This window comes from Acipenser ruthenus, chromosome 2 (assembly GCF_902713425.1).
Source record: "Acipenser ruthenus chromosome 2, fAciRut3.2 maternal haplotype, whole genome shotgun sequence".
Classification (NCBI taxonomy): Eukaryota; Metazoa; Chordata; class Actinopteri; order Acipenseriformes; family Acipenseridae; genus Acipenser; species Acipenser ruthenus.
Window position 1 is genome coordinate 90,246,522 of NC_081190.1, and position 12,791 is coordinate 90,259,312.

At 40.3% G+C, this 12,791-nt stretch overlaps 1 protein-coding gene across 12 annotated transcripts in view; it reads left to right on the forward strand.

Moving 5' to 3' along the window:
* Positions 1–12,791, forward strand: part of dysf (dysferlin, limb girdle muscular dystrophy 2B (autosomal recessive)) — a 143,610-nt gene that overhangs the window by 68,767 nt on the left and 62,052 nt on the right. For all 12 annotated transcript variants that reach the window (XM_059003626.1, XM_059003647.1, XM_034014296.3 and 9 more), the window contains 7 exons: positions 187–348; positions 904–1,035; positions 1,591–1,757; positions 3,626–3,740; positions 4,141–4,246; positions 6,623–6,765; positions 10,240–10,413. In XM_059003626.1, the coding sequence (XP_058859609.1) occupies positions 187–348; positions 904–1,035; positions 1,591–1,757; positions 3,626–3,740; positions 4,141–4,246; positions 6,623–6,765; positions 10,240–10,413 (999 nt within the window). The remainder of the gene's footprint in view (positions 1–186; positions 349–903; positions 1,036–1,590; positions 1,758–3,625; positions 3,741–4,140; positions 4,247–6,622; positions 6,766–10,239; positions 10,414–12,791) is intronic.

Genomic DNA, 12,791 nt, shown 5'->3' on the forward strand with positions numbered 1-12,791 from the left:
TTCATACTTATTGAAAATTATCAGTATTAATGATTATAAAAGGGAAAGGCTTTGTAAACTGAGCAGTAAGACACGTTTTTATACCACATCACTCAGACCAGGAACCTAGAACCGAAGAGCCGTTGTTGTTGTTGTTGTTGTACGTACTCCCTCACGCTTCTCTATATGATCTTGTTCTCCTTCCAGCCTCAGAACAGCATGCCAGACATTGTGATCTGGATGCTGCAAGGAGACCGGCGCATAGCTTACTACCGCATCCCTGCCCACGAGGTCCTGTACTCCAGGAGCAAGGGTGGGGCCAGCTACTGTGGCAAGAACTGTGGCCAGCTTCAGACCATATTTATGAAGGTACAGGGGAGTCCTGACACCCGACACAGTCAGCACCATCTAAATGGGTTCTCAGAGTACATGACACATTGCTTTGCCGCCTGTTACAGAGAGAGTTTAAAGAACTTAAGTTGGTGGATATCTACTGGTGGAATAATAACTCCTTTGCGGTTCTCTCATCCCAAACTGCAATTTTAACTCCTATTATTTGAAAGAGGTACATTTTGTGAAACCAGAGCCGAACAACAAAGTTATACAGCATCTTTCAAGTCCCTTTAAGCACTCTCAGAGTTTTGTTTTTCATTTTGTAACATTAACATGATTTTCTCTCCTTTAACAAGATAGACGTTGATTAAAAAATGGAGGAAAAGCTTTCAAAATATGGCCTGAGATCTCCTATAACAATAACAGATACCCAACACACAACGTCATTTACAGTAACATCTTTAATTGTGAAGGTTTTGTATTGTGCTGTTTATATATTGGTTCACTGCATAAAAGCAAGTCCTTGGACTCCAGTACGTTACCACTAGGTCCTATGTACTAACAAGTAACATGCGGTTTTTTTCTGTGCAGTCTCCACAGAATGAGGGTAAGCAGTTTAAGATCCCTGCACAGGTGCGGGTTCGAGTGTGGTTCGGCCTGTCTGCGGATGTGAAGGAGTTCAATCAGTACGCAGAAGGGAAGCTCTCTGTGTTTGCAGAAACGGTGAGTCAACAACCTGCATCATTTAGAGGAGGGGTGGCACCCTTTATAAAGTGTAGCTGTGTAAACTTGCTGTGCAGCCTAATGCAGCTTGATAACCCTGTCTGAGGGAATCTCATTATCTGTGCATTGTATGTATTAAAATATATATAAAATACAATTTAAAATAGACCCTATTCACAAAGCTAACGTATGCATTAATAAAAGTCTGTTTTGATTAATTAAATCAGGTTTGATATCCGAAAAACTATTGGGGTATGTGTTTTGTAACACCAGAAAAGTTGAATACATTACATATGTCTAGGACAGGCAAGAGGAACAAGAGGAACTCCTGAATTATTAAAAAAGTGAAAACAGACATTAGTAAAATAATTATTTAATTTACTCATAATTCATGTGAATAGGGCCCATTTTTTAAATGGAACATTAGCCCAGTAAATTCATAAAAGGGTGTAGCTACATATTGGATAATAGCATATTTGAAACAGGTGGTAGAAGCAGGTCAGGCAAATGCAAGAGATGGTGTTTCGTTTTATTATTTATTTATTTATTTTCCAGTATGAGAACCAGACCAAACTGGCGCTAGTTGGAAACTGGGGGACCACTGGCCTGACGTACCCCAAGTTCACAGACATCACTGGCAAAATCAAACTACCCAAAGCCAGCTTCCACCCCTCGCCTGGGTGGACCTGGGCTGGGGAATGGTTCATCAGTCCAGAAAAGACGTGAGTGCTCCCTATCAGCACTGTGTGTGTTTGGGTGGATGCCGAGTTCAATCACGTTCATCCTTCCATGTGACGTTACACTCAAACAATGACCTTGTTCCCTCCCAATGTCTCAGCTATTGGGTGTCCCCCCGGGCTCTACCTCAAGAGTGATGAATGTTTTTACACTGTGATAGATCGCGTGGTGGGACGGCTAACAAGTTCAACTATATCCTCAAAAAAAAAAAAAACACAAGATGCACCACTTTATCTTTGTCAGGCAGTTTTTTCCAAAGGTACTCCTAAGTTCAAGTATAAATGCCCCAGACTATACAGTACCTATACAAAGTACCTATAGCTATATCAAGTATAAAGTAGAGGTGTGCTGATGCTCATACTCGTGCCTTTAAGAAGTATTTATCAGCAGGTATTAAATTCACTCTGTGGCAGGATAGCATCAGGAATGAGACTCAGAGGCTTGGAAGCTGTAGTTTAAAGCGCTGGTGTGCACATTTATTAACAAAATAAACAAAACACAGGAACAAAAGAATAGGCACAAGGGCCAAAATAAACAGTTTAACAAAAAACTGTTCAGGCTAGGCAGAGCCTTCACTGAACTTTACTTGGACAAACAAAATCACACAAACACTCACTTGTTCTGTCTTCTCTCCACACTCCTCTTCACTAATGAGGAGAAGCTGGGGTTTATGTAGCATGTGGCTTAGGAGTTGATTGATCATTAATCATTCAATCGACACCCCCTGCCACATTCTCACATTGAAAACATATCCCTGCCAAACTTAAATAAAGAAAGAAAACACACTAATATACACGACAGGCCTCAACCCTGCCACACATTCATTAATGTGTTTACAGTATTTCAAAACAAGAAAATATGTCCTTCCCTCACCTTTACAATTGTGTACCAATCAAAGGCAATTAACTTCTGCATTGAGTGTTTTAAAAGCAGATTGAAAGCACATTTGCCACTCCTCTGGCGTAAACTGACACAGGTGAGGGAACAACAATTTTTTGAAATAGACACATTAATGAATTAATGTATTTAAAACCTGCCTGTGACAGGGCTAGGGGCCTTGTACATGAAAAGGGGGCAGGGCAAAGCCCTGCAGTAGTATGTATTTGTGTATTTTAGAACGGGGTACCCCGCTGCCCCTGTGTATTGTTTTGTGTTTGTATTATGATTTATTTATTTGTATTTAATGACGGCGAAAAGCCGTGGAGTATGTTTTGTTTGAATGTGTTCTGGCAGAGACGAGGTTGGCAGCTCGTCTTCTGCCAGTATGTAATAAAAAAAACAAAACCTTGTGCAGAAGGTGGTCATCTCCCGAGTTAATTAATTGGTTAAATTATTGTTAATTGGGAGATGACCACCAAAATAAAAGCCTGCAGTGTCCTGGATTCCGGGTGGGAGTTTGGAAGGAGGAACGAGAGCGTGAGCGCCATATGGCCTGACGTCACCACTCTGCCAAACCCTGCTACCCTGCTACACTGCCGATAAATACTTAATGGCAAGTACGAGTAGCAGCACACCCCCAGTCTATGCAGTACCTATACCTATATGATGCTGAATCACTGGGCTCCTTCAGGACCTGACTTGACAATTTAGTGAACAGCTATTAAGAACCGGAAAAGTTGTGTTCGTTTTCTTATTTGTATGTGTCCGTATGTCTATTCTGCAACACCTTTTAGCTAGTTTAAAGTCCTTGTCTGGTAAATCCTTTTCCAAGTTATGTTAATTAGAGACTTGGCAACTCCACAGGGAATGGGAGGCTGATCAGGGCTGGTCCGCCTGGGTCCCGTCATGCCTGGGTCCATCAGTTCTGAAGTTTACATGGTATAGTAATACAGTACACTGTTCTCTCCTGCAGGCTCCTTTATGATGCTGACGCTGGTCACATGACTTTCATGGAGGAGGTGTTTGAGAATCACATGCGGCTGCCGGGGGGACAGTGGATAGGGATGCCAGAGGGCTACACCAATGTGGTATGATAGCTATCTCTGACCTACAAACATGTGCACCCTTCCATTTAGTTTACTGTTAATAAATGTCAAGACAGTCGCTAAAAATGTATGTATGGTTTACACCTAGTCCTGGGTTTCAGGACTACACTCAATTAAGTATATTATTTAAACAATCAGGATCCAGGAGTTTGATGTAAAATCAATTGTTCCTCCCTTACACCGCCATGAACAACCCCTATTAGTAAACCCAAACCCTCAGGTGTGTTATTCATGCTGTGAGGAGAAGTCTGATTAGTTAATTCAGAGCAGATAATATATAGTACCTAAACTAGTGAAGTTCTGAAACCCAGGACTAGTGCAAGATTCAAGCCCTGTTTGTACTAAGAGATATTTCTGGTTGGTCTTTTTGTCTACTGACCAGAATGGAGAGAAGGCGCTGCCGAAGGATGACATTGAGCCCCCACCGGGCTGGGTGTGGGTGGATGAGGAGTGGTCTGAAGATCTAAACCGAGCCGTTGACGACGGAGGCAAGTGTTGGGGGAGGGGGTTAGGGTTCACAACTCTGACAGCCTTCAAAGAACATTCGGCCACACGCAGGGGAGACGGGCCACCATGGGCAGCCACTTGGAGTGTATAACGATGGGTAGACAGGTTTGATGTTAATCCAGGCCAGCAAAGGCAGTATTGAGGCCGAAACTCAAATGAACTTTGCTAAATACTTAACATGGAATTCCATTCTCATAACCACAGAATTATGTGCTGAGTGCATGTAGAAAATAATATATTAGTAAGTGTTAACTACATATCGAAGTATGGGTTTGGATACATTCGAAGTGTATCCGAATCCATCCCCCTCGACCAGATGCTCCTTCTGTACCCGCAGCAGTAAGAGGTCATTCGAGTGCCAATGACAAAAAGTTACGGTATTTTGAATACAGCTTGGTACACTGCATTTGCCTTGCATTAAAAGAAGGAATAACCAAAAAGACTATTTATCCAGTTACCACACAATAAATCAGTGTCTTTTTTGTGAGGCAGGTATTAAAATCCCACCTGAGCTTCACAGTCTAGGTTTCTGTGGGCCTCTGGGGGTCAAATACCTACTGCACAGGAAATTAATATACAGTGCGGTCATATGGTAGGATAAATTGGTGAAATTGTGAGAATGTTGATAGGCTTCTAGAGGTAAGAAAATGTGTTATTTCAAACAGTATCTATACAGATCTGTATCATTGTCTGCAAAGTGAATTACAGCAAAACAACAGATTAGTCAAATAAACCGCTCCACTTGAGGCTCGCCCAGTCCAAGCGAAAGAGGCTGTATATCAATTAATGTTTACCATCACAGAAGTAGTAACCAAGTTGCTAGGGGTTTGCTGGTTAACGATAGAAACCACAAATAGAACGTCAGGCCACTATGGTCACCAAACTCATCTTCTGCTGAAAGATGATTAAGCTTCTATAGATGGCTTTGTAAATTCATTACGCACATGACGTAAGGGCAACTCCAGCGTGTGGCATCCAACTGAAAAAAACAATTAAACAAAGCCAATAATGTCAGCAAGAGGGCTAATAAAACATAGGAGACAGCTGACAAAAGGCTTTCTGCAACTTGAGCTATGAGAAGATACAGTATGACACTCTTTCAAAAGCAGTGGATTTTGAAAATGTGCATAAATCAGACATAACAGGGAGACTACAGTAACACATTTGACCAGAGTGGGGCAGCATTTACTGCTTGAGTGATCTGAGAGGCACAGCATTACTTTTCAGACCTGCTTATGTAACTTGTTATATAATCTACAATGTCACTGCATCAACTTGGGTAAGAACAAAGAAGGCCTTCTAAAAATGGGTTACAGCCTTATTGTTATATAGTCCGTAATTAAGACACCAGTAATTGGATTAGTAGCTGCAGTACACTTTAACGATAGGCATGTGCTAACTCTCAGTTTTAAAACGTAGCTCTGGTTCACTAACATATAAACCTTCCTCACAATTCTTCTACTCGTTCTTGGTGAAAGAACCTTCTTTCTTCCAGACCAAGGGAGCGTTGTGAAAGTACCATGAGTCTTGTACTTCTTGATAATAGAAACAATTGTTGAAATTGGGATACTTAAATGCTTGGAAATCTTTTTGTATCCTTCTCCAGCTTTATGACAATAAATAATTTCTGCCTAAGGTCTTCAGATAGCTCTTTTCTTTTTCCCATATTGACTTATTGGTAATGGCAGCAATCATCCTATGCCTAACCCTTTTATACTCTCTAAGAATGTTCACCTGCAATCCAGCGTTTTCTAGACTTTTCTAGAACTAGGTTGTGCATTATCATATTGAAATTTCTAGCACCTTGTAGACAATACTATCATAGCATCAAAGGGCATGAATACTTTTGAATTAGCATTTCAATTTGAATTAGAGTTTTACAAAAAAAAAAAAAAATGCTGAAATAAATAATTGTAGACCTCCTATTTCTTGTAACTTTTTTCCTCATCCACAAAAGCAACATTTTTGCTACAAAAGATTTTTCCTAAAATTCTTTGTTTTTGAGAAATTTATAGAAATTATAAATTTCCATTGGGGTATGTAAACCTTTGACTACAACTGTGTGTATATATATGCAGGAACCGAGGTTTGCCACAATATATATATATATATATATATATATATATATATATATATATATATATATATGTTAGTTGCATGTATTTCCTGTGTGTGGACAGCACTAACATTGTTTTTTTATTCTAGAACAAGAGACTAATTCAAATTGCTCGCAAGCCCCTAAATTAAATGGGTCTAGCTAGTTTATTTCTGGTTTGGTAACTTTATTAGCTTGGCATTGGAGTAAATAGCTTTGACAGGGGGGCCCTGACTCCACTAACCATGTGCTGTCGGTGCAGGTTGGGAGTACGGCATCACCATCCCTCCGGACCGCAAGCCCAAGTCATGGGTGCCGGCTGAGAAGATGTACCACACCAACCGCCGACGGCGCTGGGTCAGGCTGCGCCGGAGAGACCTCAAGCAGACAGAGGCACTGAGAAAGGTACAGTACATGTGCAGCTTCCAGGCTGTCACCTGGGTATCACACAGGAAAAGGAAACGAGCGAGAGATCCTTCTGAAGTTCAGAGAATTCATTTGTTTTAATTTTATTATCGGCCTGTTTTAATTGTTCTATTTTTACAAACTGGCTTTGTAGCTTAGTCTTTCAAATTTGACAATTATATTTACAATTAAACGATATATATATATATATATATATATATATATATATATATATATATATATATATATATATATATAATTAGCTCAGAGCCAGCTTCCCTTATATATTCACATTCATATATATATATATATATATATATATATATATATATAGATTCATCACAAGGATCCCAAAGCGCACACACACCAATTGACAATTAAACCATTGCATTGAAAACAGTCTAATACAAAATGTAATTAAACAGAAATTTAAAGAGATACAAAAAGTGTTTTTAGTTGTAAAACCCTAATTTAAAGAGTCTAAAACAAAATTGTTACAATTGAGAAAAAATAATAATAATAATATATATATATATATATATATATATATATATATATATATATATATATATATATATATATATATATATATATATATATATTAATTACATCTTGTTAGACCATTACCAATTTAATGGTTTCATTGTTAATTTGTGTGTGTGAAGCGCTTTGGGATCTTTGTGATGAAAAGCACTATAGAAATTTGAATTGTTGTTGTTGTTGTTGTTGAATTCAGTCGCACAGCACTAAATTCTCCCAAACCACACCTTTGCAGATGGCCTCCTTCTGGAGGTAAGGGATTAGGAAAGTCCATTCTGCTTGCCTGAATCACAATAAAAAAATGCTGTAAAGTAAAAATGCTTTCAAAAATAGACATGTTAATAGATTATATTTATCAATTAACTAAATGCAAAGTGAGTGAACAGAAGAAAAAACTAAATCAAATCCATATTTGGTGTGACCACCCTTTGCCTTCAAAACAGCATCAATTCTTCTAGGTACACTTGCACAAAGTCAGGGATTTTGTAGGCATATAGTCAGGTGTATGATTAAACAATTATACCAAACAGGTGCTAATGATCATCAATTCAATATGTAGGTTGAAACTAACTGAAACAGAAACAGCTGTGTAGGAGGAATAAAACTGGGTGAGGAACAGCCAAACTCAGCTAACAAGGTGAGGTTGCTGAAGACAGTTTACTGTCAAAAGTCATACACCATGGCAAGACTGAGCACAGCAACAAGACACAAGGTAGTTATACTGCATCAGCAAGGCTTCTCCCAGGCAGAAATTTCAAGGCAGACAGGGGTTTCCAGATGTGCTGTCCAAGCTCTTTTGATGAAGCACAAAGAAACGGGCAACGTTGAGGACCGTAGACGCAGTGGTCGGCCAAGGAAACTTACTGCAGCAGATGAAAGACACATCATGCTTACTTCCCTTCGCAATCGGAAGATGTCCAGCAGTGCCATCAGCTCAGAATTGGCAGAAAACAGTGGGACCCTGGTACACCCATCTACTGTCCGGAGAAGTCTGGTCAGAAGTGGCTTTCATGGAAGACTTGTGGCCAAAAAGCCATACCTCCGACGTGGAAACAAGGCCAAGCGACTCAACTATGCACGAAAACACAGGAACTGGGGTGCAGAAAAATGGCAGCAGGTGCTCTGGACTGATGAGTCAAAATTTGAAATATTTGGCTGTAGCAGAAGGCAGTTTGTTCGCCGAATGGCTGGAGAGCGGTACGCGAATGAGTGTCTCCAGGCAACAGTGAAGCATGGTGGAGGTTCCTTGCAAGTTTGGGGCTGCATTTCTGCAAATGGAGTTGGGGATTTGGTCAGAATTAATGGTCTCCTCAATGCTGAGAAGTACAGGCAGTTACTTATCCATTATGCAATACCATCAGGGAGGCATCTGATTGGCCCCAAATTTATTCTGCAGCATGACAATGACCCCAAACATACAGCAAAAGTCATTAAGAACTATCTTCAGCGTAAAGAAGAACAAGGAGTCCTGGAAGTGATGGTATGGCCCCCACAGAGCCCTGATCTCAACATCATCGAGTCTGTCTGGGATTACATGAAGAGAGAGAAGCAACTGAGGCTGTATAATCCACAGAAGAACTGTGGTTAGTTCTCCAAGATGTTTGGGCCAACCTACCTGCCGAGTTCCTTCAAAAAATGTGTGCAAGTGTACCTAGAAGAATTGATGCTGTTTTGAAGGCAAAGGGTGGTCACACCAAATATTGATTTGATGTAGATTTAATAGCCCCTTCACACTGGCAACTGGCACTCCAGACCCAGGTCCAGGCTACCCAGGTCACAATCCCACGTCGTGTGAAACCACGTACCTGGGTTGTACCTGGGGTCCCAGCGACCCGCCTCAGGATGTGGGTCTACACGCTTTGACCCGGGTTGAGCGAGACAAAATGCATGATGACCATTCGGGAACATGTCTGTTTATTCTGTTTAGCCATATTTTTGTTGAGACACAGCATGAGCCAGATTGCAGCAGGGCTGTAGAAACATTTGCTCTAATCAACATTTGGGCCGACGGTTCAATCCAGATAAGCTTGGATGGAAGCGTCCGTAACAAGCTGCTTTCGGGGCATTGATACGCTTGTGTCTGTCACCAAGGTCAACCCTGCTTTAGCAGTGTGAAATGGCGTAGCCGACCCGCATGACACCGGGTCCTGACCCGGGTAGGTTCTGACCCAGGTAGAGCATGCCAGTGTGAAAGGGGCTATAGATAGATAGATAGGTAAATGGTTTAAATTTTTAACATTTATTTCCAAGTTCTTTAGGTCCTTGGTTAAATCAATAACACTGTAGCTGCACTTCACTAAAGATCACTCTAGGTGGTGCTGAGTGCACGCTGTGTAATCCAAAAGTGTAAATCCAAAGGCAAGCAGTGTAGAGCCCACCTTCAGTTTCAAGACCAGCACAATGGCTGTGAATTCATTTCACCTGATTCATTTTATATGTACAGCGTCAATGTAGTTTTTAATTCACAAATCTTCTTGAAATCCTAATCAACAACAACAACAATTTTTGACTTCTAAAATGTATTTTTTTTGGTGTCCTCAAATCGCAGTACATACACAGATGTCTATTTGCCACTTTTCAGTATTTAGTTTGCTTTTGTAGTTTCAGCTTCTATGTAGTTTATTGGTCATTTTCTTTCTGATAATTTAATAAAGTGAATTCTGAATGTTCTACAACACACTGCTACTTAATAATAATAATAATAATAATAATAATAATAATAATAATAATAATAATAATAATAATAATAAAAGGGTCAGTGTTGACTTGAAATATTCAGTAATAAAATAACCTTAACCATCAAGCCTATTTTGTGTGGAAAAAAAAACACATCTGGCCATCCCTTACTGTATATTTGAGTTTTGCAGAAATGCAGAATTCAGTGCATGTAAGTCAGTGCTCATCAGAGACGTTCCCTGTGATCCCCCTTTGCAGCAGCTGCCGGGTGAGTTGGAGCAGGAGGGCTGGGAGTATGCCTCTCTCTTCGGATGGAAATTCCACCTCAAGCAGCGCAAGACCGACTTGTTCCGCCGGCGTCGCTGGAGGTACCGCATGGAGCCGCTAGAGAAGACTGGCCCTGCCGCAGTCTTCGCGCTCGAGGGCTCGCTGGTACGTATTTGCAGCATCGCTGCTCTTCATATTACATCGATGTGTTGGTTGTTTGATGACTGTGACCAGTGGCGTAGCTATGGGGGTGGTTTTAGGGGTTTGAACCCCCCACCCCCATATTCATTATTCAACAACGTGGGAGAGAAAAAAATGTCAGCCGTCTGCGACACTGTAACACCCCTGTCCCAGCCTATCAAGCTCTGGCCTGTGAGCTGTTTGCTTCGCTGCCCACCTAAGCACACTTAGAAAAAACCCCCCCCAAAAAATGGTCAAACACACACCTAGTTGTGATTGGGCAGAGTCCTGTCATCTTTACACCAGATTCAGCCTTCAACTCCTTTCATTGGACAACGTGTGTGCACCTACTGTTCAAACCGATGTGCGATGAGACGTCAAAGTCGAAGATTAATATAGAAATTATGGCCTCAGCTAATAATAGCATCAATCTGTGATTTTTTTTTTTTTATTTGTCCATCAACCTTTTCATCTCAAGTACCAGTGTTTCCATCAGGGAACACCAGGTGTACCAGTAACTATGTGCAATCTAAAGCCCCATTGGCACAGGACTACAAATCACCACAAACAGGTGGTTTTGGAATTTTTATCAACCTTGGTGAAATGTAGTCCCATGCAAACTGTCCATTTCTTTTTATCACAGATAATTCTCAGAGGTTCTCTGATTATTTTACAGGACATCAAGACCTTCTGTAAAATATAAAACTCAGGCGTCCTGTGTCTTTTTACTCCTGTGTGACTCGACCATGTCCGTGTTATGTTACAATTGATACAGCATTTCCAGGGTATTCGCCTTAAAACAATACCAGCCTTCGCAATAAGCCATATTATATAATATTAAAATTGGTACGATCTGTCATGAGATTCTACAGTTAAGTAAAACACAACTATTAAGCATAGCTAAATTGGGGATGGGTGAAAATACAAAACATAATTGTCGACTCTTAACGAATGAATACTTTTAACGGTGCATTTGAAGATATGTATGGAAATACATATCACTCAAAGGACGAAATTGTCCTTTGGAAACGAAGGTACAACGAACTGAGTTATTTAAACCAGGCTCATTGTTTACAATTTATGCAGAAAAACGACTTCTCTTACCACAGCATCACATTTAATTTTGAATTTAACGACTTTCGTTTATAAAAACTAATCCACGTCTGGGAGGTTACTAGTCATTCCCTGCTATTCACCAACTCTGAGGACACCTGCTTCTTAGTCCTGTGCGAATCATGGCTGTTGTAAAACCGATAAGTTTGCATTGAAAAACAGGAGGATGGACTTGGGGATGTAAACTGTTATTTAATTTGTATGTTTGATAACTGCAGTAGTGGTTCTAAATATGATTGGAAGGTGAAACATCACAGTTCTTTATAGGGCGATTTCGAGTTCTTTGCAAATTTGGAGTGTAGTTAATTGTTACTTACAGAAACATTTTTATAAATGATTACCGATCTACAAAAATCTCCATCTCCCCCCCCCCCCCCCCGAAACAAAATCCTGGCTACGCCACTGGCTGTGACAGCGTGAATGCATGTAAAAATGATCAAAATAGCAACTGCAGTACCTAGGTTATCCACTAGAGGGAAAATGATTGCCAGGCTGTTCTGGTAGAATGAAGTTCTGATTAAGTGTGAAAAAGGGCTCTGGGATTGGTGGAGTCAGGAGGGCACTGGAGCCGGGGGGCAGGAGGGCCGTGGCCCTCTCGTTTTCCGTGAAATGTACCCATTGCCGTGTAATATCTAGTTTTATGTACAAGAGGCACTGTCAAAGCCTGCATACTGCAGTTTACTAATAGGATGTGCTGCTGTTTGTAACAGCCAGCTGTGTCTGTGTCTGAACAGTACAGTACATTTTTTAAAGAGCAAAGAACACTCCAAGATGAACTATAGGTTTTTTCAAAACATTTCAATTATGTTTCTTCTTATAAAGATATGGTGGGAAAACATTCACCTCCTCAATGTTGTTTAGAATTACAGTGCCAATAAGCGTAATTTCTGGTCGTTTGCGGTTATGACTTTTTATTTCTTTTGTACAAAATTAATCAGTGTAATATTATGCTATGGCTTAATTTTGTAATCTGGTTATTTTACAGTTTTACTTTGTGAGATGTTTGTTCGAAATAAAAGTTAATTCTTAAAATAATACTTGCATTTATTCCTGAAAACCGTTGCTGGCCCCCCCCCCCCACCACCATAAATACAGTTAGTATTTATTTCAAAAGTTCAGTAGTCCTGAGACATTGAGGGAGGGTAGCCAGCAGTGGGACTGTTTTTGAAAGCCTACTGTATGTTTTTGATGGGTTTCATGAAAACTGATATATTGTTTGTGTAAATAAATCTGGACACTCGTTGAACACT